The following is a 23,453-nucleotide window of genomic DNA, read 5'->3' on the forward strand; positions in this document are numbered from 1 at the left end:
GATGCTCACATTTTTGTTCTTTTTTTTTTGTAGAGAAAAAAGTCAAAAAAATATTTCTATAAAAACCAAAAACCAAACCAAAAAAATAACCAAAACAGCTTTTTTTTCAGCATCCAAATCCTTTTAAAAGCGCAGCCAAAGCCAAGCGGGAATCGCGTTGATGGATCGGGACCATTGGGATCCGACCGCTCCATCCATGCGATCCTAATGTTTGCCAAAGCTTTTTCTCCAGGGCTGGGACAGAGCAGCTCTGATGCTGGTGCCTGACGTGGAGCGTTGCAATCCTTTGGGTTTTTGGGATTTGCCCCCAAATTCCTGTTTTTCCCCCCATTTTCAGGGCGTCCGGCAGCATTCCCGTCACTCCATGTACTGTATTGCCCATCCCAAGCGCCTCTTTGCCCTTTGGGGTCTCTCTTTTATAAGCAGCCAAGTTGTGCCTTAATGGGAGCCGCTCCGGAGCAGGGATCCCACCCGGCATCGAGGGGTTCATGGAATATGGGAAGTTGAAAGGCCCCCGGAGCTGTATCCTGGTCCCAGATGGATTTGGTGGATGGGGACATGGACCCCGCTCCTGCAGGACCCACTTGAACCTCTTTGGGGGACGCTGCATCCAGTGGGGTTCAAACCCTTCTTTGTTCTCCAATGGTAGGAGCTCCTTTTCCAAGCTGGATGAAGCCAAGGATGCTTTAGGAAGGTTTTCCCATTGAGTGGAAGGGGGGCAGCTCCCCACATTGACCCCCAGTTCTGGTGGGATGTGGTGACACCGCGTTATGTATCTGTGCTTGCCAAGCTTCTGTATTCCTGCCTCTGTTTCCTTCTGGAATCAATAGAGCTGATCCCATCCCATCCTGTGTGCTGCTGTCATTGATGTCCTGGGATAAAGGGGGGATTTTGGGGGTCCCCCAGCTCCAACACTAATGAAGAGGGGGTGCGATGTGGGGAGAAGGCTCAGAGATTCCCTCCCCTTGGGGTGTTGGGAAGGAGAAACCCCCTTGCATGGGATAAATGGGGAATAAGGGGGGGGATGCAGCCTTGCCCTTCCCATGGGGTGACCCCAGCATCCCACCCAGGGGACCCCGTTCCCTGTGGATCCCCCCCCCTACCCAGGCTGTGCCAGGCACTGGAATGAGCAGGAGGAGATGTGGGAACAGGGAGGGAGCTTTAAGCCAGGCCTTAATCGGCTTTACCGGACCCGGCACCGGCAGCCGCGATGGGAGCGGGGGGGGTGCAGGCACAGGTAGGTGCCCCCCCAATGGGTGTCGGTGTCCCCCAACCTTCATTGGGTGCAAGCAGGGCTGAGGGCAATGGGTGCCAAGAGGGAATGGGGCTGGGACATGGGGGACCGGGGCTGGTGGCACTGGGGAGGTGAATGGCCCTTTGCCAGCATCAGTGAGCTCCTGGCATGGCCCCATAGGGACCTTGTACAGCCCATGGGGACCTTGTGCTGCCCCATAGGGACCTTGTACAGCCCCATAGGGACCTTGTACAGCCCATGGGGACCCCACACATCCCATATAGACCTTGCACAGCCCGACTGGCACCTTGCACAGCCCATGTACAACCCATTTATGGCCCATGGGGACCCCACACATCCCATATAGACCTTGCACAGCCCCATTGGCACCTTGCAAAGCCCATGTACATCCCATGTACAGCCCGTGTACATCCCATGTACGTCCCATGTACATCCCATGTACACCCATGTACATCCCACGTACACCCCATGTACACCCATGTACATCCCACGTACATCCCATGTACACCCCATGTACACCTCATGTACATCCCATGTACATGCCATGTACAACCCATGTACATCCCATGCACAACCCATGTATATCCCATGCACGTCCCATGTACAGCCCACGTACATCCCATGTACATCCCATGTACACCCATTGTACATCCCATGTACATCCCACGTACATCCCACGTACATCCCATGTACATCCCATGTACAACCCATGTACATCCCATGTACACCAATTGTACATCCCACGTACATCCCACGTACAGCCCATGTACACCCACGTACACCCCATGGCACCTCACCCAGCCCACGAGCACCCCTCACAGGGGTTGGGGTCCTCCAGCTCCCCGTGCCCAGCTCCGGGCTCCCCCTATGGTGGGTACCAGCACAGGGACCGGTCCATGGCCCACCCGCACCCATTCCCGCACCCCAGGGATGCAGCCAGGGATGCTCGGCACATCCGGCCCCATTGCGGCCCCCTCCAGGCCCCCTGCGTGCCCGGGGGGGGATTAAGGTCAGGTCTCCCTGCTAATCCCAAGGGTGCTCTATGATGGGAGCTTGCGCCCATTGCCACCCCTCGGGGCTGCACCCTAAGGTGCTGCTGTGATGGGGCACCCATAGGGGGACCGGCAGTGGGGGGGAGGGGGTGTGAAAGGATTGGGGGGTCCGGTTCCAATGCTTGGGGTTTGAAGGGGGCCGGGGCAGCTCCACATCCCCACGGCTTTGGTTAAGCCTCATAGGCACGAGGCTCAAGCTCCTTAGGGATAACAGGGAACGGCTCCGGAGCGCTGGGAAGTGGGGAGCAGCAAAGGGGCTCCTGGATGGGCTCGGTGCAGGCCTGATGCTTTCGGGGTGCTGGTGCCCCCCCAGCAGGTACCTCCCTGGGGGGGGATGAGGGGATCTCATAGGGATGTGCAGGGAGGAAGGGGTGGAGGCAGGGTCCCGTTTGGGGGCTATGGGAAGGGGAAGGAGAAGTGGGATCAGGGCAGAGTTCCCCTTATGGGAAAGGCCATTGAACAAATGGGGGGGGGGGTCAGGATGGGGCCCTGATGGTGGGCCCTGAACCCCCTCTAGGGACCCCCCTAAACCAGCATGGCTGGTCTGAGAGTAAGGATGAGGGTCTAGGGATGTGGTGTGGATAGGGGGGTACAAGGATGGGATGCAGGGATGCAGTGTGGATAGGGGGTACAAGGATGGGATGCAGGGATGCAGTGTGGATAGGGGGTACAAGGATGGGATGCAGGGATGCGTGTGGATAAACAACAGTGTGGATAGGGGGGTACAAGGATGGGATGCAGGGATGCGGTGTGGATAGGGGGGTACAAGGATGGGATGCAGGGATGCAGTGTGGATAGGGGGGTACAAGGATGGGATGCAGGGATGCAGTGTGGATAGGGGGGTACAAGGATGGGATGCAGGGATGCAGTGTGGATAGGGGGGTACAAGGATGGGATGCAGGGATGCAGTGTGGATAGGGGGGTACAAGGATGGGATGCAGGGATGCGGTGTGGATAGGGGGGTACAAGGATGGATGCAGGGATGCAGTGTACAAAAACAAACAAGATGGATCAGGGATGCGTGTGGATAGGGGGGTACAAGGATGGGATGCAGGGGCGGTAAGGGGACAAGGATCAGATGCTGGATAGGGGGGTACAAGGATGGGATGCAGGGATGCGGTGTGGATAGGGGGGTACAAGGATGGGATGCAGGGATGCGGTGTGGATAGGGGGGTACAAGGATGGGATGCAGGGATGCGGTGTGGATAGGGGGGTACAAGGATGGGATGCAGGGATGCAGTGTGGATAGGGGGGTACAAGGATGGGATGCAGGGATGCGGTGTGGATAGGGGGTACAAGGATGGGATGCAGGGATGCGGTGTGGATAGGGGGGTACAAGGATGGGATGCAGGGATGCAGTGTGGATAGGGGGGTACAAGGATGAAACAAACAAAACACAGGGGGGTACAAGGATGGGATGCAGGGATGCGGTGTGGATAGGGGGGTACAAGGATGGGATGCAGGGATGCAGTGGGATAGGGGGGTACAAGGATGGGATGCAGGGATGCAGTGTGGATAGGGGGGTACAAGGCTGGGATGCAGTGTGGATAGGGGGGTACAAGGATGGGATGCAGGGATGCGGTGTGGATAGGGGGGTACAAGGATGGGGATGCAGGGATGCGGTGTGGATAGGGGGGTACAGGGATGGGATGCAGGGATGCGGTGCAGATGCTACAAACAGGAGCAAAGTGATGCAGTTATGGGGTGTCCAGACCTGGGTGGGGGTGTGGGGGTGTGAAGGTGCTCGGGGGTGCCTGTGCTGCGCGTGTCCCCGCACACGTATGTGCGTGTGTGTGGTCATACATGTGCCGTGTACACGCGTGGCCGCCCGTGTGGCCGCCCCGAGCCGTTGCCATGGCGACGTGAGCAGCATCCGGCGGCCCCGGGGATGCTCCCTCCTGCCCGGCCCTGGGCTGCCGCAGGTCGGTACCGGGACCGGGGCTCGGCGGGGGCTGCGGGCGGCCGCGATAACGGGGATGGGCTCCGGGACCCCCCCCCTCAGACCCCTCCGGTGCTGCCGGGAGGGGACAAAGGCCCCGAGGTCCCAGCCTCGGGGATCGCTTCCCTGCATCCCCCCCCCCTTCCTCCCACATCTCCTCACATCCCCTCGCATCCCTCCCCTATCCCCCGGGTCCCTCCTGTGCATCCTCCTACCTCTTCCTATCCCCACCCTTTGCGTTCCCCACCTCTTGAATCCCTCCCCTTCTGCTCTTCCCCAGATTCCTCCCATACCCTTACTGCATCCCTTGCTTTCCAGCTCCCATCCTTTGCTTTCCATCTCCCATCCTTTCCTTTCCATCTCCCATCCTTTCCTTTCCATCTCCCATCCTTTCCTTTCCATCTCCCATCCTTTGCTTTCCATCTCCCATCCTTTCCTTTCCATCTCCCATCCTTTCCTTTCCATCTCCCATCCTCTGCTTTCCATCTCCCATCCTTTCCTTTCCAACTCCCATCCTTTCCTTTCCATCTCCCATCCTTTCCTTTCCATCTCCCATCCTTTCCTTTCCAGCTCCCATCCTTTCCTTTCCATCTCCATCCTTTCCTTTCCATCTCCCATCCTTTCCTTTCCATCTCCATCCTTTCCTTCCCATCTCCCATCCTCTGCTTTCCATCTCCATCCTTTCCTTTCCATCTCCCATCCTTTCCTTTCCATCTCCATCCTTTCCTTCCCATCTCCCATCCTCTGCTTTCCATCTCCCATCCTTTCCTTTCCATCTCCCCCATCCCTCCTCCTGCATGGGCTCTGGGGGGTGTTAAGGTTGTTCCTGTGTGTTGGAAGCATCCCAGCACCTCCCCATTCCATAGGGATGCTCCTGTCCCATCCTGACCGGGATGGATGGGGTTTGGAGCCCCCTCTCTAGTGGAAGGAGGCCCGGCCAGGGGGTTGGAGCTGGGATTTAAGCCCCATTCATCCCAAACCACGCCGTGGTTCTGTTCTATGGCACAGGCAGAGCTTGGGACCTCAGTGCTGAGCACATGGCCTGGGGCTGGCTCCATCCTGAGCCCCTCTTTGGGAGGTGAACGTGTGCTTGTGTCCAACGTGGCATCCCCTGGCATTGGAATCAATGGGGAGAGGGGACCCCAAAATCATCAGCACCAACCCAACCATCCCAGCACTGAGTGACCCTGGGGGATGCTCGCTCCCAAACCCCATCCATTGATGCTGGAACGGCCGTCGGTGCCCTGCTCACACATGGACCACATTGGAGCCACAAAGGATGAGGGCCACGGTTGGGAGCATCCTCTCTGGATCAGACTGAGGAAGTGGGGGGGGACCCCATCAGCCCCACCATGGCCCCCCTGGAGCCTTCATCCTCTTCCTCCCTTTTGCCATCCCTCTTCCAGCGGCCCCATGGCTCTGTTCTAGGGGCAATGCCCAGCCCCATGGCTCTGTTCTAGGGGCAATGCCCAGCCCCATGGCTCTGTTCTAGGGGCAATGCCCAGCCCCATGGCTCTGTTCTAGGGGCAATGCCCAGCCCCATGGCTCTGTTCTAGGGGCAATGCCCAGCCCCATGGCTCTGTTCTAGGGGCGATGCCCAGCCCCATGGCTCTGTTCTAGGGGGCAATGCCCAGCCCCATGGCTCTGTTCTAGGGGGCAATGCCCAGCCCCATGGCTCTCCACAGCGATGCTCATCAGGAACCCCCCCCGTTGTTTCCCCCCTCCCAGCACCAGCAGCTCCCATCCCCGCTTCCCTGCTCCCGGCTCCGCAGGGCGGGCTCGGAGCAGGCTCGGGCTCGTCCCCTTCCATCCGGACTTTCTGGTTCCTGCCGGGGCCTCGCTGCGTTGGGAGCCCCGCACTGGGAGCCCCGATCGGGGCCATGGGGCCGGGGGCCGCTTGTGGGGCGATGCTGGTGATGGGGGTCATGGGGATGCTGATGGGGATGGTCCAGGGGTGGAGGTGAAGCGGCCCCATCCTCACCCCCATTACAGGTAACGCTGCTCCATGGGGACGCGGTGCCTGCTCCAAAGGGACCGGGGTTGGTGGGGATGGGGGGGGGATGCTCATCTCCATGGGGCTGCTTGTGGGGACAGCGTCCAGCCCCATAGAGGGGGGGTTTCCTTGTTGCTTCTATAAAGACGGGTAAAAAGGGGTAAAAGGGGGGTTCTGTGGTTTCCACCGATGGAGCCACACGGAGGGGTCGCAGCAGGACACGGGGGCGGCCAATGGGGCTCCGTGCCCCACACTTGGGGGTCACACGTGGCTCGATGCCTTCAGGCCCCACAGCTCCTCCTGCTCCGGGTGCTGGTTCCCCCCCCCTCCCGTGTCATTTCCTCCCTTAGGGACGAGCGGTGCGGACGGCGCCGGGCCCTGATCCCGCATCCTTCCCATAGGGATGGTGCCCGGAGGCCCCATGGGGGCTCCCGTTCTGCCCCCCAGCGCCCTGCGCCTGCTCTGGGCCCTGCTGGTACCGGTTGCGCTGCTCTGCGCCGAGCCCCGGCCCCGCTCCACCTTCACCAGGGGTGAGTGAGGGATGGGGACCAGCAGCACCCCCATGGGTTGGGATGCAGGGACCTTGATGCTCCTCCAGGGCCATGCAGGGACCCCTCGGGTCCTTGGCTTGGGGGTCCCTCCCTCCATCACCTCCCTATGGTGGCAGGTGACAGCACTGGGGTACCCCGGGTACCACAATGGGGTGGCACAAGGGGGATGCAAAAGGTGATGGATGCGGGGGGGGGGGTGATGCCGTTGGTACCCAAACCCTTTTAGGATGGGGGTGCTGGGTGAACCCCATAGGAGGCTTCTGTGCCCCACTGCGGCCCTGCTGCCACTTCCACTTCCCCATGCAGCCATTCCGAGAAGCGCAGCACTTCCCTCTGCTCGCTCCTGCCCCATGGGGCCAAACAAGAAGCTTGGGGGCACCAAGGAGGGTTTGGGTCATCCCCCCCCCCTCAATTCAACCCCATTGGGGTGAGGGATGCCCCAGGGCTTGCATTGCCCCATGGGGATGATGGAGAGGGTGAGGAGGGTTTGGGGCAGGGAGGAAGCAGCAGAACCCGTTACTGAAGCATCCCCATCGCTCTGATGGGGCCGCATCCGGGCTCTCTGGTGCTACCAGTACCCCCCCCACACGCCATCTATCGCTGCCCAGGGGACCCCCATCGGGCCCTGACCCTCTTCAGCCAAGACAATGTCTCCCACTACGACGTCTTCCTCCTGCGTGAGGATGAGGAGGAGCTCTACGTGGGCGCACGGGACCGGGTCCTGGCCCTCACCATCGGTGCCACCGGCACCATCAGCGCCAGGGCATCGGTGAGGGACCGGCAGCATCGCGGTGATGCCCTTACCCCCCCTTCTCCTTGCCTCAGTTTCCCCTGCTCATCCCCATCCATCCCATAGGTACCGTGGGGCCCCACTGCTGACAAAGCATCCCAATGTGCTTTCAAGAAGAAGAGCCAAGAGGTGGGACCGCACTATGGGGTTAGGAGCCCATAGGGGTTATGGGGTGCTCAACACCCCCCCACTTCTTGTGTCCCCCTGTATTAATGCAGACCGAGTGCTTCAACTTCATCCGGGTGCTGGTACCCCTGAACCAGACCCACCTCTATGTGTGTGGGACCTACGCCTTCAGCCCTGCCTGCACCTACATCGTGAGTGCACCCCATAGAGGAGAATGGGGACCCCGAATCCTGTGGGATGGGGGCTTGGAGCTTCACTGCATCCCGGGATACCCCTTGGTGCCTCCCCATCATTGGGGTTGTAGAAGCCATTGGATGGAGGTGGTGAAGCCCTGGTTTGGGGTCCCCCAGGCTCAGTGTCCCCACTTACCCATGGACCCCACAGATGCTTCTGTGCCCCTTTGGGCCTGATCCTTCCCCCTCCATCCCCATAGCTCCTGGAGAACTTCACACTGGTGCCCAGTAGAATAGGGCAACCCCTCCTGGATGGGAAGGGCCAATGCCCCTTCGACCCCCAGCACACCTACACTGCCCTGCTGGTGGGTGAGTACGGGGCTGTTGGCCCCACGGGTGGGATGCGGGGTGACAATGGGGAGGAAGGGGTTGGGGTTACCCCGGTGTCCCCATGCAGACGGAGAGCTCTACACCGGCACCATGAACAACTTCCAAGGCAACGAGCCCATCATCGCCCGCTCGCTGGGCAGCCGGACCCTGCTCAAGACGGACGCGTTCCTGCGCTGGCTTTCGGGTGAGCCAAATGGGGGGCGATGCTTGGGGTAACCCCCATGGAGCCGGTCCTGGTGGTGCCACCGGCTCCTCTCCCGCTGCCCCCAGCCGACGCCGCCTTCGTGGCGTCCTTCAGCATCCCCGGGGATGACAAGGTGTACTTCCTGCTCGAGGAGACGGCCGAGGAGCTCGAGTTCTTCGAGCGGGTGCTGGTGCCGCGCGTGGCCCGGGTCTGCAAGGTGGGGGTGAGGCCGTGGGGAAGGGGGTGCTCTGGTGGCACTGGGGAGGAGTGTGGGGGGGAGGGAGGAGGGGGAGGGAGGGGGATGGTGGGGGGGGTGATGGAGAGGGATGATGGGTATGATGGAGGAGGATGGGGGGGGATGACAGGGGGGATAGAGGAGGATGATGATGGAGAAGGACAATGGGGGAGATGATGGAGGGGGATGATGGGGGGGATGATGTGGGGGGTGGTGGAGAGTGATGGAAGAGGAGGATGGAGGAGGAGGATGATGGAGGATGATGTTGGGGGGCAATGGAGGAGGATGATGGGGGGGATGATGGAGAGTGATGGAGGAGGATGATGATGGAGAAGGATGATGGAGGGGGATGATGGAGGATGATGATGGAGAAGGATGTTGGGGGGAATGGATGAGGATGGAGGAGGGTGATGATGGAGAAGGATGATGGAGGGTGATGATGGAGGATGATGTTGGGGGGTGATGGAGAAGGATGGTGATAGAGAAGGATGATGGAGGGGGATGATGGAGGATGGTGTTGGAGAGTGATGGAGGAGGGGGATGATGGGGGGTGATGGAGGAGGATGATGATGGAGGAAGATGATGGTGGAGGATGATGGAGGAGGATGATGACAGAGGAGGATGATGATGATGGTGGAGGATGATGGAGGAGGATGATGACAGAGGAGGATGATGGAGGAGGATGATGGAGGAGAACAACAATGGAGAAGGCCCTTGGATGACGACACTGGAGGACGACGCTAGCAGATGCTAACGGGGGTACCCAGCTCCTGCCCCCCCGGTTCTGAGCCCCCCCTCTGTGTCCCTCAGAGCGATGTCGGTGGGGACAAGGTGCTGCAGAAGAAGTGGACCACGTTCCTCAAGGCTCAGCTGCTCTGCTCCCAACCCGGCCACTTCCCCTTCAACGTCATCCATCACGCCTTCGCCCTGCCCCGGCCCGGCGGTGCCGATGTCTATGCCGTCTTCACCTCGCAGTGGTGAGTGCCAGCACCCATGGGTGCTGCTGTGGGTGCCCGGCACCCATGGGTGATGCTGTGGGTCCCCGCCACCCATGGGTGCTGCTGTGGGTCCCTGGCACCCATGGGTGATGCTGTGGGTCCACGGCACCCATGGGTGATGCTGTGGGTCCCCGGCACCCATGGGTGCTGCTGTGGGTCCCCGGCACCCATGGGTGATGCTGTGGGTCCCTGGCACCCATGGGTGATGCTGTGGGTGCCTGGCACCCATGGGTGATGCTGTGGATCCCCGGCACCCATGGGTGATGCTGTGGGTCCCCGGCACCCATAGGTGATGCTGTGGGTCCCTGCACCCATGGGTGATGCTGTGGGTCCCCGGACCATAGGTGATGCTGTGGGTGCCCGACCATGGGTGATGCTGTGGGTCCCCATGGGATGCTGTGGGCACCTGGTGATGCTGTGGCCCGGCACCCATGGGTGCTGCTGTGGGTCCCCGGCACCCATGGGTGATGCTGTGGGTGCCCGGCACCCATGGGTGATGCTGTGGGTTCCCACCACCCATGGGTGCTGCTGTGGGTGCCCGGCACCCATGGGTGCTGCTGTGGGTCCCCGGCACCCATGGGTGCTGCTGTGGGTCCCCGGCACCCATGGGTGCTGCTGTGGGTCCCCGGCACCCATGGGTGCTGCTGTGGGTCCCCGGCACCCATGGGTGATGCTATGGGTACCATGGGCTCCATCCTATCCCCGCAGGCAGGCGGGCAGGGAGGGCAGCGCCGCCGTCTGTGCCTACAGCCATGAGGCACTGGAGGAGGTCTTCGAGGGCAAGTACAAGGAGCTCAACAAGGAGAGCTCCCGTTGGACCGTCTATGGTGGCCCCGACGTGAGCCCCAGGCCCGGCAGCGTGAGTGGGGCAAGGCCCCATCCCTGGGGATGCTGCTGCTCCCTATGGGAAGGGATTGGAGGGAATGAGAGAATGGAAGCTCCCATTGCTCTCAATGATGCTCTGCCTCCTCTCTGCCCACCCCACAGTGCTCCATGGGTCCCTCCTCTGACAAAGCCCTCACCTTCATGAAGGACCATTTCCTGATGGATGGGGCAGTGGTACCCACCCGGGGCCGGCCGCTGCTGGTGAGGACGGACGTCACCTACACCCGCATCGTGGTGGATGAGACCCGCGGCGCCTCGGGGACCAGTTACCGCATCCTGTTCCTGGCCACTGGTAGGGTGATGGGGGGGACCCCACAATGATCCCCTTTGTACCCCCAAACCCCCTGTTCATCAGTGATGCCCTTTGTGCCCCACAGCGGATGGGTTCCTGCACAAAGCCGTGGAGCTGCCTGGAACGCCGCACATCGTGGAGAGCATCCAGCTCTTCGGAACACCAGAGCCGGTGAAGAACCTCCTGTTGGCACCGGGGAAGGTACAGAGGGGATGGGGATGGAGCAAGAACCAGCCCCGAAGCTGCGATGGGCTCAATCCTGCTCCTCTCCTTCCATAGGGCATCCTCTATGTGGGTTACTCCGCTGGGGTCCTCCAAGTGCCGGTGGCCAACTGCAGCCTGCACCGGAGCTGTGCCGAGTGCGTGCTGGCGCGGGACCCCTACTGCGGGTGGAACAGTGGCCAGGGCTCCTGCCAACCCATCCGCAGCGCCCAGGACACGTGAGCTGGGATAACGGGGGGGAAAGGGGATGTGGAGCGGGAGCAGGGGGCATGGAAAGGGATCCTGCCCCTCTGTGGGGTATCCGGCATCCATCATCCATCATCCTGCATCCTGCATCCTGCATCCTGCATCCAGCTCTGGAGCAACAGCACAAGAGGGACCACGGAGATGCTCCGAGGGCTGGAGCATCCCTGCTCTGGAGCCAGGCTGAGAGAGCTGGGCTGGGGCAGCCTGGAGAGGAGAAGGCTCCTGAAGGGGAGACCTCAGAGCAGCTCCAGTGCCTAAAGGGGCTGCAGGAAGCCTGGAGAGGGGCTTGGGATGCAGGGATGCAGGGACAGGACAAGGGGAATGGGTTTGACCTGACAGAGTGGGGATGGAGATGGGGTCTTAGGCAGAAGCTCTTCCCTGTGAGGGTTTTGGGACACTGGGATGGGTTGGATGGAGAAGGTTTGGATGCCCCATCCCTGGCAGTGCTCAAGGCCAGGGCTTGGAGCACCCATCTCCAGTGGAAGATGCCCCTGCCCATGGACCTGGATGAGCCTTAAGCCCCCTTCATCCCTCCCCATCCCACGCTCCTGCTGTTCCCAGGCACTGACTCCCCTCTCCCACCACAGGAGCCATTGGCTGCAGGACATCGAAGCCGGGAACCCGGCCCCTTTGTGCCACCGCGGCCAAAGCGTGCCCATGCCCCGCCTATGGGGAGCACCGGAGACCCCCTCTGCAGAGAGTTGAGTGCGGGCACCCTGCGGGATGAGGCTGGGGGGGGGAATGGATGGGGGGGATGCGGCCCCCATCACCCCATTGTCCCCCCTTTGGCATCCCCACAGGGCTCACCCCTCCTCTCAACGCCGTGGTCCGCTTGCCCTGCCCGCATACCTCGGCTCTGGCCACGTACCACTGGGAGCATCCCGACGGTGCCCGCGGGGCTACGGCGCTGCTGCCCGGCCACACGCTCGTTGTCATCACGCAAAGGGGCACAGCGGGCACGTACAAGTGCCAGGCCAGCGAGAACGGGTACACATGGACCGTGGCTCATTACGAACTGCGGGATCCCAGTGGGGATGCTCCGCTCCGGGATGGGCTGGTTGAAAGCGGGTTACCCCGGGGCTCCGAACCTCCTCCTCCTCCTCCTCGTTTGTATTGGCCCGAGTTCGTCACCGTCACCGTGCTGCTGGTGGTGACCCTGGCCGCGGCCGCTTGCTTGGCTCTCGTTGCCTATCACGATCAGCTCAAAGCCAAAAGCAAGGTGCGAGGGTGCAGCGCGCCCCAAACCCCTCCAAGGCAGCGAGGGGAGAAGGTGCCCCTCAATGGGGGCACCGCGGAGCGCCCCGCACCCGGAGGTACCACGGAGGAGGAGGAGGAGGAGGAGGAGGAGGAGGAAGGCTCCCACCCGTGCTGCGTGCAGCTCGATGGGGACATCGATGCTGGTAACGGCAGGCTCCGTGTTCCCGGCGTGACGGTGCCATCGCAATGAGGGGGTTTTGGGGTGAATGGGAAGGGTTTGGGGTTAATTTAACACACCCGAGGGGGTGCTTCGGGGTGGGATGCGGGGGGGGGGGGATGGTGCCGTCAGTGCCCCCCCCCCACCATGCGCAACCCTGGGTGCTGAGCAATGGGGTGGGATGGGGGGGGTACCCCATGGCTCTGCCCCATAGCCATGGTGGGGATGGAGCCCCCCCCATCGAGCCGCTGTTTTCGATGCTGTAAATTTCCCTTTTCTTTGTATATTTGATGTTTTGTATTAAATACAAAAAGGAACGAAAAGAAGCGCCCCCCCCTCCCCGGCTTGGTGCAACACTATGGGGTGGGGGGTGCGTGTGCAAGGGGCTCCTTTAACGTTGGTTATAGAGCTGGAATTCGGCGCTGGCCCTTTAAGAAGAGGAAGAGGGAGGGAGGCGTGCGCCCTGATTTACGCATGCGTATTCCATCCCCTCCCCTGGGCGCCGCCATCTTTACGAAGGGCGGAAGTACCCTGTCCGCCGCTCTCTTCCGGCGCTGCTTCAGCCCGTTTCCAAGATGGCTCCACCTCCCGGGCTCTGATTGGTCGAGCGTGCTCCGCGCCGGCGCACTTCATTTCCGGCCGGTGTCCGCCGGGTCGCCATGGGGCGGGGGGAGCGGCGGGACCGGGCGGCGGAGAGGCCGCGGGGTGAGGAGGGGAGCGGGGAGAAACCGGTGGGTGGGGGGTGGTACCGGATGGACCCCGGTGACGGGGGGGGGGGGGGGCACACACGGGCCGTGGAACCGGGGCGCTGCGGCCTTGAGCGGGCCCGGGGCCTGAGGCCTCCCGGTTGGGAGCGTGAGGCTGCTCCGCTCCGCTTCCATAGGGATGGAGGCCTTGAGCCGCGGCCATCCCGGGCTGAGGGCGACGGGAAGGGAGCTTCTGCCCTTTGCGGGCTTCCAACGGGAGCCGTTTGGAAGGGATTGGGGCTGCCCCCATTGAGAGCGTCTCCATAGGCAACAGGGCAGGAATGGGGGCTTGGAAAGGCGTTGGGATGCTTTCCAGCGGCATTGGGATGCAGGGCAGGATCGCTCCTTGGCACAAAGAGCCTGTTTGTGCGGCCCAAAGCGTCGGGTTTAGGTACAGCGAAAGCAAAACCCGTTTGGATGGGGAAAAGGGGGGTAAATGGGGGCTGAGGTTGAAGCCGGGTCCTGCAGAGCAGTGGGAACGCAGCAGTGATTCCTTTTATGTGTTTCACCCCCAAGTACTTGAAGGTACCGGTAGGAGATGGGGATGGGGGGGGGGGGGGGAGGACTTTAAGGTCCTTTTAACCCAAATCAGCTTTTTTAGCTGCTTTTTTTGCTATGGAAAGGACGTTTTGGGGGGGTTTCCTGTTGGGTTCATGCTTTTGAGTTGCTTTTCCCTCTTGGCTTGACCCCTGCGAGGAGCTGGGCTCATCCCAAACCCGCTTCAGGCACCCAATGAGTGCAGCAGTGGGGCAAGGAGGGCTGTGCTGGGGGAGGCTCTTCCCGGTGCTCTCAGTGCTGCCAAAGCCATGGAGAAGGCGATTTGGGAGTGGGGATGGGGTGGGTTCTATCCCATCGGCTTCCAGGCTTGGGGGATCCGGATGGAAATGGGAGAACGGGTCTGATTTGTGCAGGGAATCTGGGGATGTAACGGGAATCCTGTGCTTTCCTTCCTGGTCCAGAGCCTGGCGCTGCAAAGGGACATCCTGGCATCTAAGGAACCCGGGATGACTGAGGAGGAGCTGCTTTGGGTGACCGCTTGGATTCCTGGCTGCCTCCTCCAAGGTGATGCTTCCCATCGGAGCAGTGCTCTTCCTCCATCCTCATCCCCGCCATTCCCCTTGTCCTGCATCCCTGCATCCCCTCCTCAAAGCATCCCTCGTTCCAGATGCATCCCCTTCACACTGAGCCCTTCTGAGGTGGGTCGGGACCGCCGCAGCCCCGAGGAGCCATGGAGGACAAACGCAACATCCCCATCATCGAATGGGAGCACTTGGACAAGCGCAAGTTCTACCTCTTTGGCATCTGCATGACCATGATGATCCGGGTGAGCGTTTACCCCTTCACCCTCATCCGCACCCGCTTGCAGGTCCAGAAGGGCAAGAGCTTGTACAAAGGCACCTTCGATGCCTTTGGGAAGATCCTAAGGACGGAAGGCACGGCCGGGCTTTACCGGGGTTTCTTGGTCAACACCTTCACCCTCATCTCAGGCCAATGCTATGTGACCACCTACGAGCTCACCCGCAAGTACGTGTCCCACTACACCAACAACAACGCCATCAAGTCCCTGGTGGCTGGGGGATCAGCATCCCTGGTGGCCCAGAGCATCACGGTACCCATCGACGTCGTCTCCCAGCACCTCATGATGCAGAGGAAAGGCGAGAGCATGGGCAGGTTCAAGGTGCGCCACCAGGATGGCAAAGGCCTCTTGGTTTTTGGCCAAACCAAGGACATCATTGGGCAGATCTTCAAGGCTGATGGCTTCAGAGGGTTCTATAGGGGCTACGTGGCCTCGCTGCTCACCTACATCCCCAATAGTGCCGTCTGGTGGCCCTTCTACCACTTCTATGCTGGTGAGTGAAAGGAGGCTGGGGACACAGCATGGTGTGCTTGATTGGGTTTGGAAGGAGGGGAAAGCCTTGGAGGGCTGTTGGCTTTAACCTTAACTTCCATTGCTCCCAAATGCTTGCTTTCTGCAATGGAAACCTGGTTCCATGCATGGCAATGGGCTTGGGAGCCACTGTGCCGGTGCAATTCCAGCTCATGCAGACAGAAAGACCTCTTAGAGCCACAAATCCCATAGCAAAAGCCCAGGGGTGAAGGGCAAATCCTGCATGGTTCTGTGTGCAGGCGGTGCTGTGCTTCCTGCAGCTGAGCCTTGGGGTGTGAAACCCCACTGAGGTAGGCTCGGTGCCTCTGGGCTTCCCAAAGGAGCTGGGGCTTTGGGACAGGTTGAATGGGTGGGAGATGGGAATCCCTGGGATGAGCTGGCCGTGTTCCTTAGGGATCCCTGCCATGGAGACAGCAGCGTGCTCCCTGGACCTGGGTGCACACGATGCTGAGTCTGGAAGCTTTAAAGGAGCAGGGGAAGGGGAGCGTTTTGATGCTCTGGTTTGGGGCCACGCAAGCTCCTTCTGCCCTGGTTGACGGCAGGGCTGGGGTTTGAGCCCGTTGCTCCCTGCCCTTGGGTGACCTGGTGGGGAAAGCATCCCTGGGGGTGAATGAGGGTTAGGGTTGGGTTATGGTTACGGTTAGGTTAGGTTTAGGGTTACGGTTAGGGTTGGGTTGGGGTTAGGTTGGTTTTAGGTTAGGGTTATGGTTAGGGTTAGGTTTAGGGTTATGGTTAGGGTTAGGTTAGGGCTAGGTAAGAGTTATGGTTATGGTTAGGTTATGTTTAGGTTTAGGGTTATAGTTAGGCTTAGGTTATGGTTAGGTTATGGTTGTGGTTAGGGCTAGGTTAGGGTTAGGTAAGGGTTAGGGTTAGGTTAGGGTTATGGTTAGGGTTAGGTTATCATTAGGTTTAGGGTTATAGTTAGGGTTATGTTATGGTTAGGTTTAGGTTAGGGTTAGGTAGGGGTTATGGTTAGGGTTAGATTAGGGTTATGTTTAGGGTTAGGTTAGGGTTATGGTTAGTTTTAGGTTAGTGTTATGGTTTGGCGTCTGGAAGAGGAGGAGAGGGCCTGAAGCATCCTCTTACCCTGACGCTTTCCTCCTTCCATTCCCAGAGCAACTCTCCAGCCTGACCCCTAAGGACTGTCCCCATCTCCTCCTCCAAGCCATCTCGGGGCCCCTTGCGGCTGCAACGGCTTCAACGCTCACCAACCCCATGGATGTCATCAGGGCTCGGGTTCAGGTGAGAGCTCAGCACCAGCCAGGATGCAGGCTTGGGGGGGGGGGGGTTGTCCTCAGTGCTTTCACCTCCATCCTTCCTGCTCTCTCTGCTGGCAAAGGCTCTTCTGCCCTTGGTACCCAAGGCTTCGTTATCCCTCAGCATCAGTGGGGCTGGATTTCCCTGCCTGTGCTGCCCCACATGAGCTCCCCATAGAGCATCACTGAAGGCTCTGAAACTGCCCCTTGCATTGTGCGAGCTGATGGGGGCAGAGGGGAGGAAGCAGGAACCAGGGCTAAGAAACCCACTTGCTGCTGCCTCTTTAGGGCTTCTTCCCTTTCCCCCCCCTACCTCCCTTTAGGGAGTTCTGGAGCCCACATCAAGGCTGCTTTGGGGTTGGGGCATCCAGAGCCCCTCCATTGGAGCAGAGCGGTGCTGAGGTTGAAGCTGGCTTTGCTGTGGCTTTGCAGGTGGAAGGCAAGAGCTCCATCATCCTGACCTTCAGGCAGCTCCTGGCAGAGGAAGGGCCCTGGGGGCTGACCAAGGGCCTCTCGGCCCGCATCATCTCAGCCACTCCTTCCACCATCGTCATCGTGGTGGGCTACGAGACCCTGAAGAAGCTGAGCCTGCGCCCGGAGCTGGTGGATTCAAGGCACTGGTGAAGAGGAACCTTCCTTTGCCATCCCTTTGGAGCATCCCGATGGAAGGAGGGGTTGGGGCCTCCTCCTTCACCTCCAAGCTGGTCACGCAGTACAAGTGGCAAGGACATCAGCCAGCGCCCTGCTGCGAAGCATCAGGATGCGACCTGCATCAAGCCGGGGTCTCCATGGAGTTAACCCCATCCTTGCCAAGCCCCCCCCCCCCCGAGGAGGGGAGGGCACCGCGCTCCAGCAGCGGCCTCTCGCGGCTCCGCTGCTCATTGCACTTGTGCCGGGGGATGGAAGCGACCCGGACCCGCTCCAGCCCTCGTTGGAGGTGCTTTGGGCATCGCCCTCGGACTACGGTTCCCTGCTCCTCATCCCTCCGGGCAGCCGAGGGCAGGAGTTGAGCGCTTTGGGTGCTCGATCTGTGCTTTTCATCCGGTCTTCGTTCATGGTTTTATCTTTGGGGGGGGGGTTGTGCTGTGGCCTTGTTCAACGTGTCCGGAGTGCAGTCCTGCTGCCACTTCCCACCTTTCCCTTGGTTGAGGCGTTTGGGAGCTGTTGGGAAGCAGCAGGAGATGGAGTTGAGCTCCAAGTAGGGACGGAAGAAACCTTAGGCTGGGTTTTGCTCCAGTCCCAACCCCATGGGCACGTTCATATTGAATCAGAAGTAATGGGTTACGAATCCTTTGGGACGTTGAAATCCTGCTCCTCCTGTTTGGGAAGGGCAGGGCTGCCTTTGCACTGCGGTGTTTAAGCCATCGAGGGATGAAGCAAGAGGGAAGAGCTCAAGGGGTTGCTTTGATTGCCATGGTGCTCATCCCAGGTAGGTTCACACCAGAGAGGGAAGGGATGCGCTTCCCATCCTTTTGCTGCTGGAACTCTGGGGTCTCACATTGATCCTGCTGCACGGGGGGGGGGTCCTGGCAGCCTCTTGGCTGCCTTTGCCACCCCGGTAGGGACTGGAGGTGTCACCAACGCTGCCATGGATGAGGGGCCCAGCGCCGCGGTACCCATGGATGAGGCAGGAAAAGCCTTTTAATGCCCCCTTTATGTCCCCCCGTGGTGATGCTCTCTGCCAGCTGCTCCTCTCTTGCTTTGCTCTCGGTTCTCTCTATAAGAGCAGATCCAAGAGGGATCTGCAGGGAGCATCCTGAGCGCGTGGGTGATGCTGGTCCCAGTCTGTGCAATGGGGAGGTGGCAGCAGGGATGCAGGCCCTCGTCACCAGCGACCTTCCTGACTGATAATAAACCTCAGAGACCTTCGTTGTGATGCCCGAGTGTCGAAGCCTGGTGCTTTTAATGCTGTGCCTTCGAGGGGAAGAGAGGAAGCAGGGACACGGAGCTGGGAAGACACCGGGATGAAGCACATGGATGGAGCTGCAGGGATCAAGCCAAGCCCAAACCCCTTTGGAGCCAGGCAAGGCCAGGATGGATGCGGTTCCGGACAACCCGCTCCGGTTGGAGATGCCCCCTGCTCATTGCAGGGCTTGGACTGGATGAGCTCTGGGGGTCGCTTGCATCCCAAACGGCTCCATGGTTCTGTGATCCCGCTTCCCAAACGGGATGGGTTCTGCTTGGCTCCTGGGAGCGGTGGCTGACAAGAGAGAGCGGCTTTTGCCTCTCTTGGCTCCTTCATCCCCCTTGGAACAGGTCGGGATTGAGCGCTCGGCTTCATCCACGAGGAACAACACTTGGGGGGGGGTTCCATGGGCTCAGGAGCGTTTATTCCCGCTGGGACAAGGCCGTTGGAGCGTTAAAACCAAGGGGGGGTTGAGCGCATCCGCGTTTTTGACCGTTTTAAGCCGTTTCCCAACGTCCCGGGGCTGAGCGGGGTCCTGCGCGCCAGGCCACGCCCCCTTTCCCGATAAAACCACGCCCCCTTTCCCGATAAGGCCACGCCTCCTGTGCGCGTAAGCCACGCCCGGAGCGCAGCCCGCGCTCAGAGTGGGCGGGCCTTCCCCCGGCTCAGCCACCAATGGTAGCGGCGCGGCTCTGAGGCGGCAGCCAATGGGGAGGCGGCGCGGGCTGCCGTTTGTGGAGGGCCAAGATGGCGGAGGCGAGGAGCGACGGTGATACCGGAGGCGATACCGGAGGAGATGGCGGCGTTAACGGGGGCGATGGCGGCGGTTCCCCGGGGCCAGGCCGCGCGGAGCTCTTCAACACCGTGGTGGACACGTTCCTGGAGAAGCTGGTGGCGGCCGGGAGGTGAGGGGGGGAATGGAGCCGGTGGCTGAGGCGGGGGACCGGGACTTTGCATGGAGGCAAACCCCGTCCCGGTTGCAGCTACCCGCGCTTCGCCAGCTGCTACCGCAGCTTCTATAAGCTCCAACCGGAGCTGACCAAGAGCATCTACAACCAGTTCGTGTCCCAGCTCCAGGCCTCCATCAGGGTGAGGGGGGGAACGGGCAACGGGCGGCGGGGGAGGCTCCGGGCCTGGCCATGGGCCTGGTGTTAACCCGCAGGCCCCGGGGGTGGGGGGGGATCGGGATCCCCGTTTGCAGGCGGAGATCCAGGAGGTGATGGAGGAAGGGAACCTGAAGGCGGTCCTCGACTCCCTGGATAAGATCGTGGAGGAGGGAAAGAGCCAGGAGGAGCCTGCATGGTACGGCCCGGCCCGAGGGGAATGGGGCCCTATGGGAGCCTGTGTTCCCCTATGGGAGCCTGTGTTCCCCTATGGGAGCCTGTGCTCGCCTTTGGGCCTTCCCATCGGTGGCAGGGACCCCATAGCCCAGCTCCTCGCCTCCCACTGCTCCTCCCATGGCTCTCAATGCCTGGAGCCAGCAGTGGGGAACGGAGCCGGAGCTGCCGTGGGGTGTGCGGCCCTGCTTCCAGTGCCAGGGCCTTGCTCTGCATCCCCCTTTATCCGCCCCACATCCCCCTTTATCCACCCCACATCCCCCTTTACCCACCCCACATCCCCCATACCCCATCCCCCTCCCCACACCCCCCACCCACCCGATTCGCTCACATCCCCCTTCCCACCCGCATCCCCCTTTATCCACCCCACATCTCCCTTATCTGCCCACATCCCCCTTTATCCGCCCACATCCCCCTTTCTCCACCCGCCCCACATCCCCCTTTACCCACCCCACATCCCCCTTTATCCACTCCTATCCCCCTTTACCCACCCCACAACCCCCTTTATCCATTTCTCATCCCCCTTTATCCACTACTGTCACCCTTTGCCCACTCTGCATCACCCTTTATGCACCCCACATCCCCCTTTATCCACTTCCATCCCCCTTTATCCACTCCCATCCCCCTTTATCCACTCCCATCCCCCTTTATCCACCCCACATCCCCCTTTATCCACCCCCCATCCCCCTTCATCCACCCCACACCCCTCTTTGCCTGCATCCCCCTTTATCCCCATCCCCTTTCCCCTGCCCCCCCTTTCCCCCCAGGCGCCCCAGTGGGATCCCGGAGGAGGACGCCCGCAGCGCCCTGGTCCCCCCTCTCCTGCAGCACCGCTCCTGCCTGCTCCGCGCCCTCCGCACCAAGCGGGAGGAGAACAGGAGAGCGGCCCAGGCCGTGCTGGACGCAAGGGGCCGCATCCAGGAGCTGCAGCAGCGCCTCCAGGCCCACAGCCGGGGCTGGAAGGTACCGGAGCCCCCGGGGCCGCCTGCGTGGAGCTCCCTGGGGGCCGGAGCTCAGGGGCCCTCACCCTTCCCCTCGCAGGCGCTCAATGGAGAGCAGCAGGAGCTGGTCCTGAGCCTGCAGCAGCCGCAGTGAGGCCGTGGGGATGCTCTGGAGCTTGGATTCCTCATCCTTAGGGAAGGAGCTCGGGATGGGAGCCAAGGAATAACCAAGGACCCGGCTGCACCTTTGGGAATGGGGGCAGCTTCCTGCTCATGGCCCTACAGCGAGAGCCTGGGTCTGGCTCCTTACACATGGACTGTGAGGGCCTTGAAGGGGAGCAAGGAGCTGGATGCACCCCGGGAATGGTGTTTGGAATAAAGATCCCATGGGATGCTCCGCATCACTGTGTTGTGGGGTCCGTGCCTGGCAAGCACAGAGCCCATCGGTCCCCCCCTTAGGACCCGGCTGCACCTTTGGGAATGGGGGGCAGTTTCCTGCGAGGGGGGAGCCTGGGTCTGGCTCCTTACACATGGACTGTGAGGGCCTTGAAGGGGAGCAAGGACCTGGATGCACCCCGGGAATGGTGTTTGGAATAAAGATCCCATGGGATGCTCTGCATCACCGTGTTGTGGGGTCCATGCCTGGCAAGCACAGAGCCCATCGGTACCCCCCTTAGGACCCCGTTCCCTCCTCTGGCACGGATGCTTCCCACTGCTTCCCCATCAACGGGAGCCACCATTCCCTTGGGATGCGCTCCCGCTGCCGCTTGGCTCCTGTGCTCTGTATTTAGGGTTTGGGTGGACACGGGCCCTGCTCCAGCCCTTCCCTCCTCCACTGCAGCTCCACTGGGATGGACTGGAGGTGCCCTGAGTGCCCCGGGCTCCCATGGAGAGCAGGATGGATGCAGAGAGCTCCGGCCCCGCTCCATCCCCTCCCTGCGGGCTCTGCCCGTTCCCAAAGGGACCCAGTTCATCCCAAACCACAAATTGGTGCTTGGGCTGGGCCCGGATGTGCTGGAAATACCCAGGGCCGGGCTCTGGGCCCTATAAAGGTGCTGCAGCGAGGGCAGATCCAGCACGGAGGCACCATGAGGCTCCTGCTCCTGCTGCCCCTCCTGCTCCTGCTGGCCCTTGGCCTCTGCCGCACAGGTAACGGGGGTGATGGAGCACCCCAGCTCCCTTCCATCGCATCAAACCCATTCCCCTTGGCCTGTGCCTGCATCCCTGCATCCCAAGCCCCTCTCCAGGCTTCCTGCAGCCCCTTTAGGCACTGGAGCTGCTCTGAGGGCTCCCCTTCAGGAGCTGACCCAGCCTGGCTCCTATGGGAGCTGCTCCAAGAGCTCCACATCCCTCGGGGGGGGGGGTCAGGGATGCGGTTCCAGAGGGGGAATGGGGCTGCTCTGACCCCTCTGCTCCATCCCCAGCTCCGGAGGGCTCCGTCAGTACCGACTCCAAGAGCTCCCAAGGTGAGTGAGTGACTGCATGTGCCCTATAGGGATGGGGATAGAGGGGGATAGGGATGGGGATGGAGATAGGGATGGGGACAGAGCTAGAGATTAGGGATGGGGATGGGGATAGGGACAGAGAGAGAGAGATGGGGATGGGGATAGAGATTGGGGATAGGGATAGAGATTGGGGATAGGATTAGAGATGGGGATGGGGATAGAGATAGAGATTAGGGATAGAGATGGGGATATAGATGGGGATGGGGATAGAGATTAGGGATGGGGATAGGGATAGAGATGGGGATGGGGATAGGGATGGCATGGGGATAGAGATGGAGATGGGGATAGGGATAGAGATTGGGGATAGGGATAGAGATGGGGATAGGGATAGAGATGGAGATGGGGATGGAGATGGGGATGGGGATAGAGATTGGGGATAGGGATTGGGGATAGGGATGGATTAGAGATGGGGATGGGGATAGAGATGGGGATGGGGATAGAGATTGGGGATAGGGATTGGGGATAGGGATGGGGATAGGGACAGAGATAGGGATTGGGGATAGGGATGAATGGGGATGAGGGGGGGTCCCCATCCTGCCCCCCCCCCGACCCTTCTCTGTCCCTGCAGCCTTTGTGTCCAAGCGCGCCAGCACCGAGATGCGGCGGCACAAGAGGCATTACGGCTATGACAGGTACCGGGGGGGGGTCCCCACTGCATCCACCCCTATGGCTGCAGGACCCCACCCCATAACCTCCCCTTTGTGCCCCAGCAGCCCCTATGGGGCCGTGCGGGACCCGCTGGAGGCCAAGCGGGAGGTTTGCGAGCTCAACCCCGCCTGCGATGAGCTCGGCGACCTCATCGGCTTCCAAGAGGCGTACCGGCGGTACTACGGGCTGGCCTGAGCCCCACAGCGCCCCACAGCGCCCCACAGGGCTCCCAGCACCAGCCTTACCCCTCACCCCCCTTCCCAACAGCTCCGGTTCCAGCCCGTGCCTGGGAACAGGATGGAAATAAACGCACAAAACGGTGTCGGGAGCGTCTGCTTCATCCGTCCCCAATGATCCATCCCCTGTGATCCATCCCCTGTGATCCATCCCCTGTGATCCATCCCCATGGGATCCATCCCCATCAGCTCCATCCCCATGGCTCCATCCCCAATGATCCATCCCCATGGGCTCCATCCCCATT

General features: G+C 61.1%; 4 protein-coding genes across 6 annotated transcripts; all 4 read left to right on the top strand.

Annotated features, from left to right (window-relative positions):
- The first annotated feature begins 4,116 nt into the window (after window positions 1-4,116).
- On the top strand, window positions 4,117-12,778 carry SEMA4A (semaphorin 4A). The gene is made up of 15 exons (XM_061375298.1): window positions 4,117-4,229; window positions 6,641-6,769; window positions 7,399-7,559; window positions 7,647-7,709; window positions 7,799-7,897; window positions 8,140-8,248; window positions 8,337-8,453; window positions 8,540-8,670; window positions 9,499-9,665; window positions 10,395-10,545; window positions 10,674-10,863; window positions 10,949-11,064; window positions 11,143-11,303; window positions 11,919-12,031; window positions 12,132-12,778. Exons 1-15 carry the CDS (start codon window positions 4,196-4,198, stop codon window positions 12,776-12,778), a joined length of 2,388 nt encoding a protein of 795 aa, XP_061231282.1. The 5' UTR covers window positions 4,117-4,195.
- A 1,936-nt stretch (window positions 12,779-14,714) lies between these two features.
- Window positions 14,715-17,292, top strand: SLC25A44 (solute carrier family 25 member 44). 2 transcript variants are annotated; one of them, XM_061375306.1, is made up of 4 exons: window positions 14,715-14,815; window positions 14,909-15,341; window positions 16,494-16,621; window positions 17,068-17,292. In XM_061375306.1, exons 1-4 carry the CDS (start codon window positions 14,720-14,722, stop codon window positions 17,257-17,259), a joined length of 849 nt encoding a protein of 282 aa, XP_061231290.1. In that variant the 5' UTR covers window positions 14,715-14,719; the 3' UTR covers window positions 17,260-17,292. The 2 variants fall into 2 exon arrangements, with proteins under 2 accessions (XP_061231290.1, XP_061231289.1); XM_061375305.1 differs by having other exon boundaries at window positions 14,715-15,341.
- Window positions 17,293-19,288: 1,996 nt separating this feature from the next.
- On the top strand, window positions 19,289-20,973 carry PMF1 (polyamine modulated factor 1). Its single transcript, XM_061375299.1, has 4 exons — window positions 19,289-19,446; window positions 19,525-19,630; window positions 19,743-19,843; window positions 20,646-20,973. The coding sequence occupies exons 1-4, from the start codon at window positions 19,289-19,291 to the stop codon at window positions 20,971-20,973; spliced, it is 693 nt and encodes a 230-aa protein (XP_061231283.1).
- Window positions 20,974-21,903: 930 nt separating this feature from the next.
- Window positions 21,904-23,190, top strand: BGLAP (bone gamma-carboxyglutamate protein). Of its 2 annotated transcripts, none has more exons than XM_061375302.1 (4): window positions 21,904-21,968; window positions 22,244-22,285; window positions 22,893-22,956; window positions 23,035-23,190. In XM_061375302.1, the coding sequence occupies exons 1-4, from the start codon at window positions 21,908-21,910 to the stop codon at window positions 23,165-23,167; spliced, it is 300 nt and encodes a 99-aa protein (XP_061231286.1). In that variant the 5' UTR covers window positions 21,904-21,907; the 3' UTR covers window positions 23,168-23,190. The 2 variants fall into 2 exon arrangements, with proteins under 2 accessions (XP_061231286.1, XP_061231287.1); XM_061375303.1 differs by having other exon boundaries at window positions 23,038-23,190.
- Window positions 23,191-23,453: the final 263 nt, after the last annotated feature.

This window comes from Neopsephotus bourkii, unplaced genomic scaffold (assembly GCF_033783945.1).
Source record: "Neopsephotus bourkii isolate Nb327-2 ecotype Australia unplaced genomic scaffold, CSIRO-AGI_Nbou_v1 NB_1660, whole genome shotgun sequence".
Lineage (NCBI taxonomy): Eukaryota > Metazoa > Chordata > Aves > Psittaciformes > Psittacidae > Neopsephotus > Neopsephotus bourkii.

Bases quoted from the DNA above. Each gene is read 5' to 3' on its own strand.
- PMF1 (XM_061375299.1), top strand. From the start codon at position 19,289: ATGGCGGAGGCGAGGAGCGACGGTGATACCGGAGGCGATACCGGAGGA. The intron at 19,447-19,524 runs GTGAGGGGGGGA...TCCCGGTTGCAG, and splicing joins AAGCTGGTGGCGGCCGGGAG to CTACCCGCGCTTCGCCAGCT. The intron at 19,844-20,645 runs GTACGGCCCGGC...CTTTCCCCCCAG, and splicing joins AGCCAGGAGGAGCCTGCATG to GCGCCCCAGTGGGATCCCGG.
- BGLAP (XM_061375302.1), top strand. From the start codon at position 21,908: ATGAGGCTCCTGCTCCTGCTGCCCCTCCTGCTCCTGCTGGCCCTTGGC. The intron at 21,969-22,243 runs GTAACGGGGGTG...CTCCATCCCCAG, and splicing joins CCTTGGCCTCTGCCGCACAG to CTCCGGAGGGCTCCGTCAGT. The intron at 22,957-23,034 runs GTACCGGGGGGG...TTTGTGCCCCAG, and splicing joins AGGCATTACGGCTATGACAG to CAGCCCCTATGGGGCCGTGC.
- SEMA4A (XM_061375298.1), top strand. From the start codon at position 4,196: ATGCTCCCTCCTGCCCGGCCCTGGGCTGCCGCAG. The intron at 7,710-7,798 runs GTGGGACCGCAC...GTATTAATGCAG, and splicing joins TCAAGAAGAAGAGCCAAGAG to ACCGAGTGCTTCAACTTCAT. The intron at 7,898-8,139 runs GTGAGTGCACCC...CCATCCCCATAG, and splicing joins GCCCTGCCTGCACCTACATC to CTCCTGGAGAACTTCACACT.
- SLC25A44 (XM_061375305.1), top strand. From the start codon at position 14,720: ATGGAGGACAAACGCAACATCCCCATCATCGAATGGGAGCACTTGGAC. The intron at 15,342-16,493 runs GTGAGTGAAAGG...TTCCATTCCCAG, and splicing joins CTTCTACCACTTCTATGCTG to AGCAACTCTCCAGCCTGACC. The intron at 16,622-17,067 runs GTGAGAGCTCAG...GTGGCTTTGCAG, and splicing joins TCATCAGGGCTCGGGTTCAG to GTGGAAGGCAAGAGCTCCAT.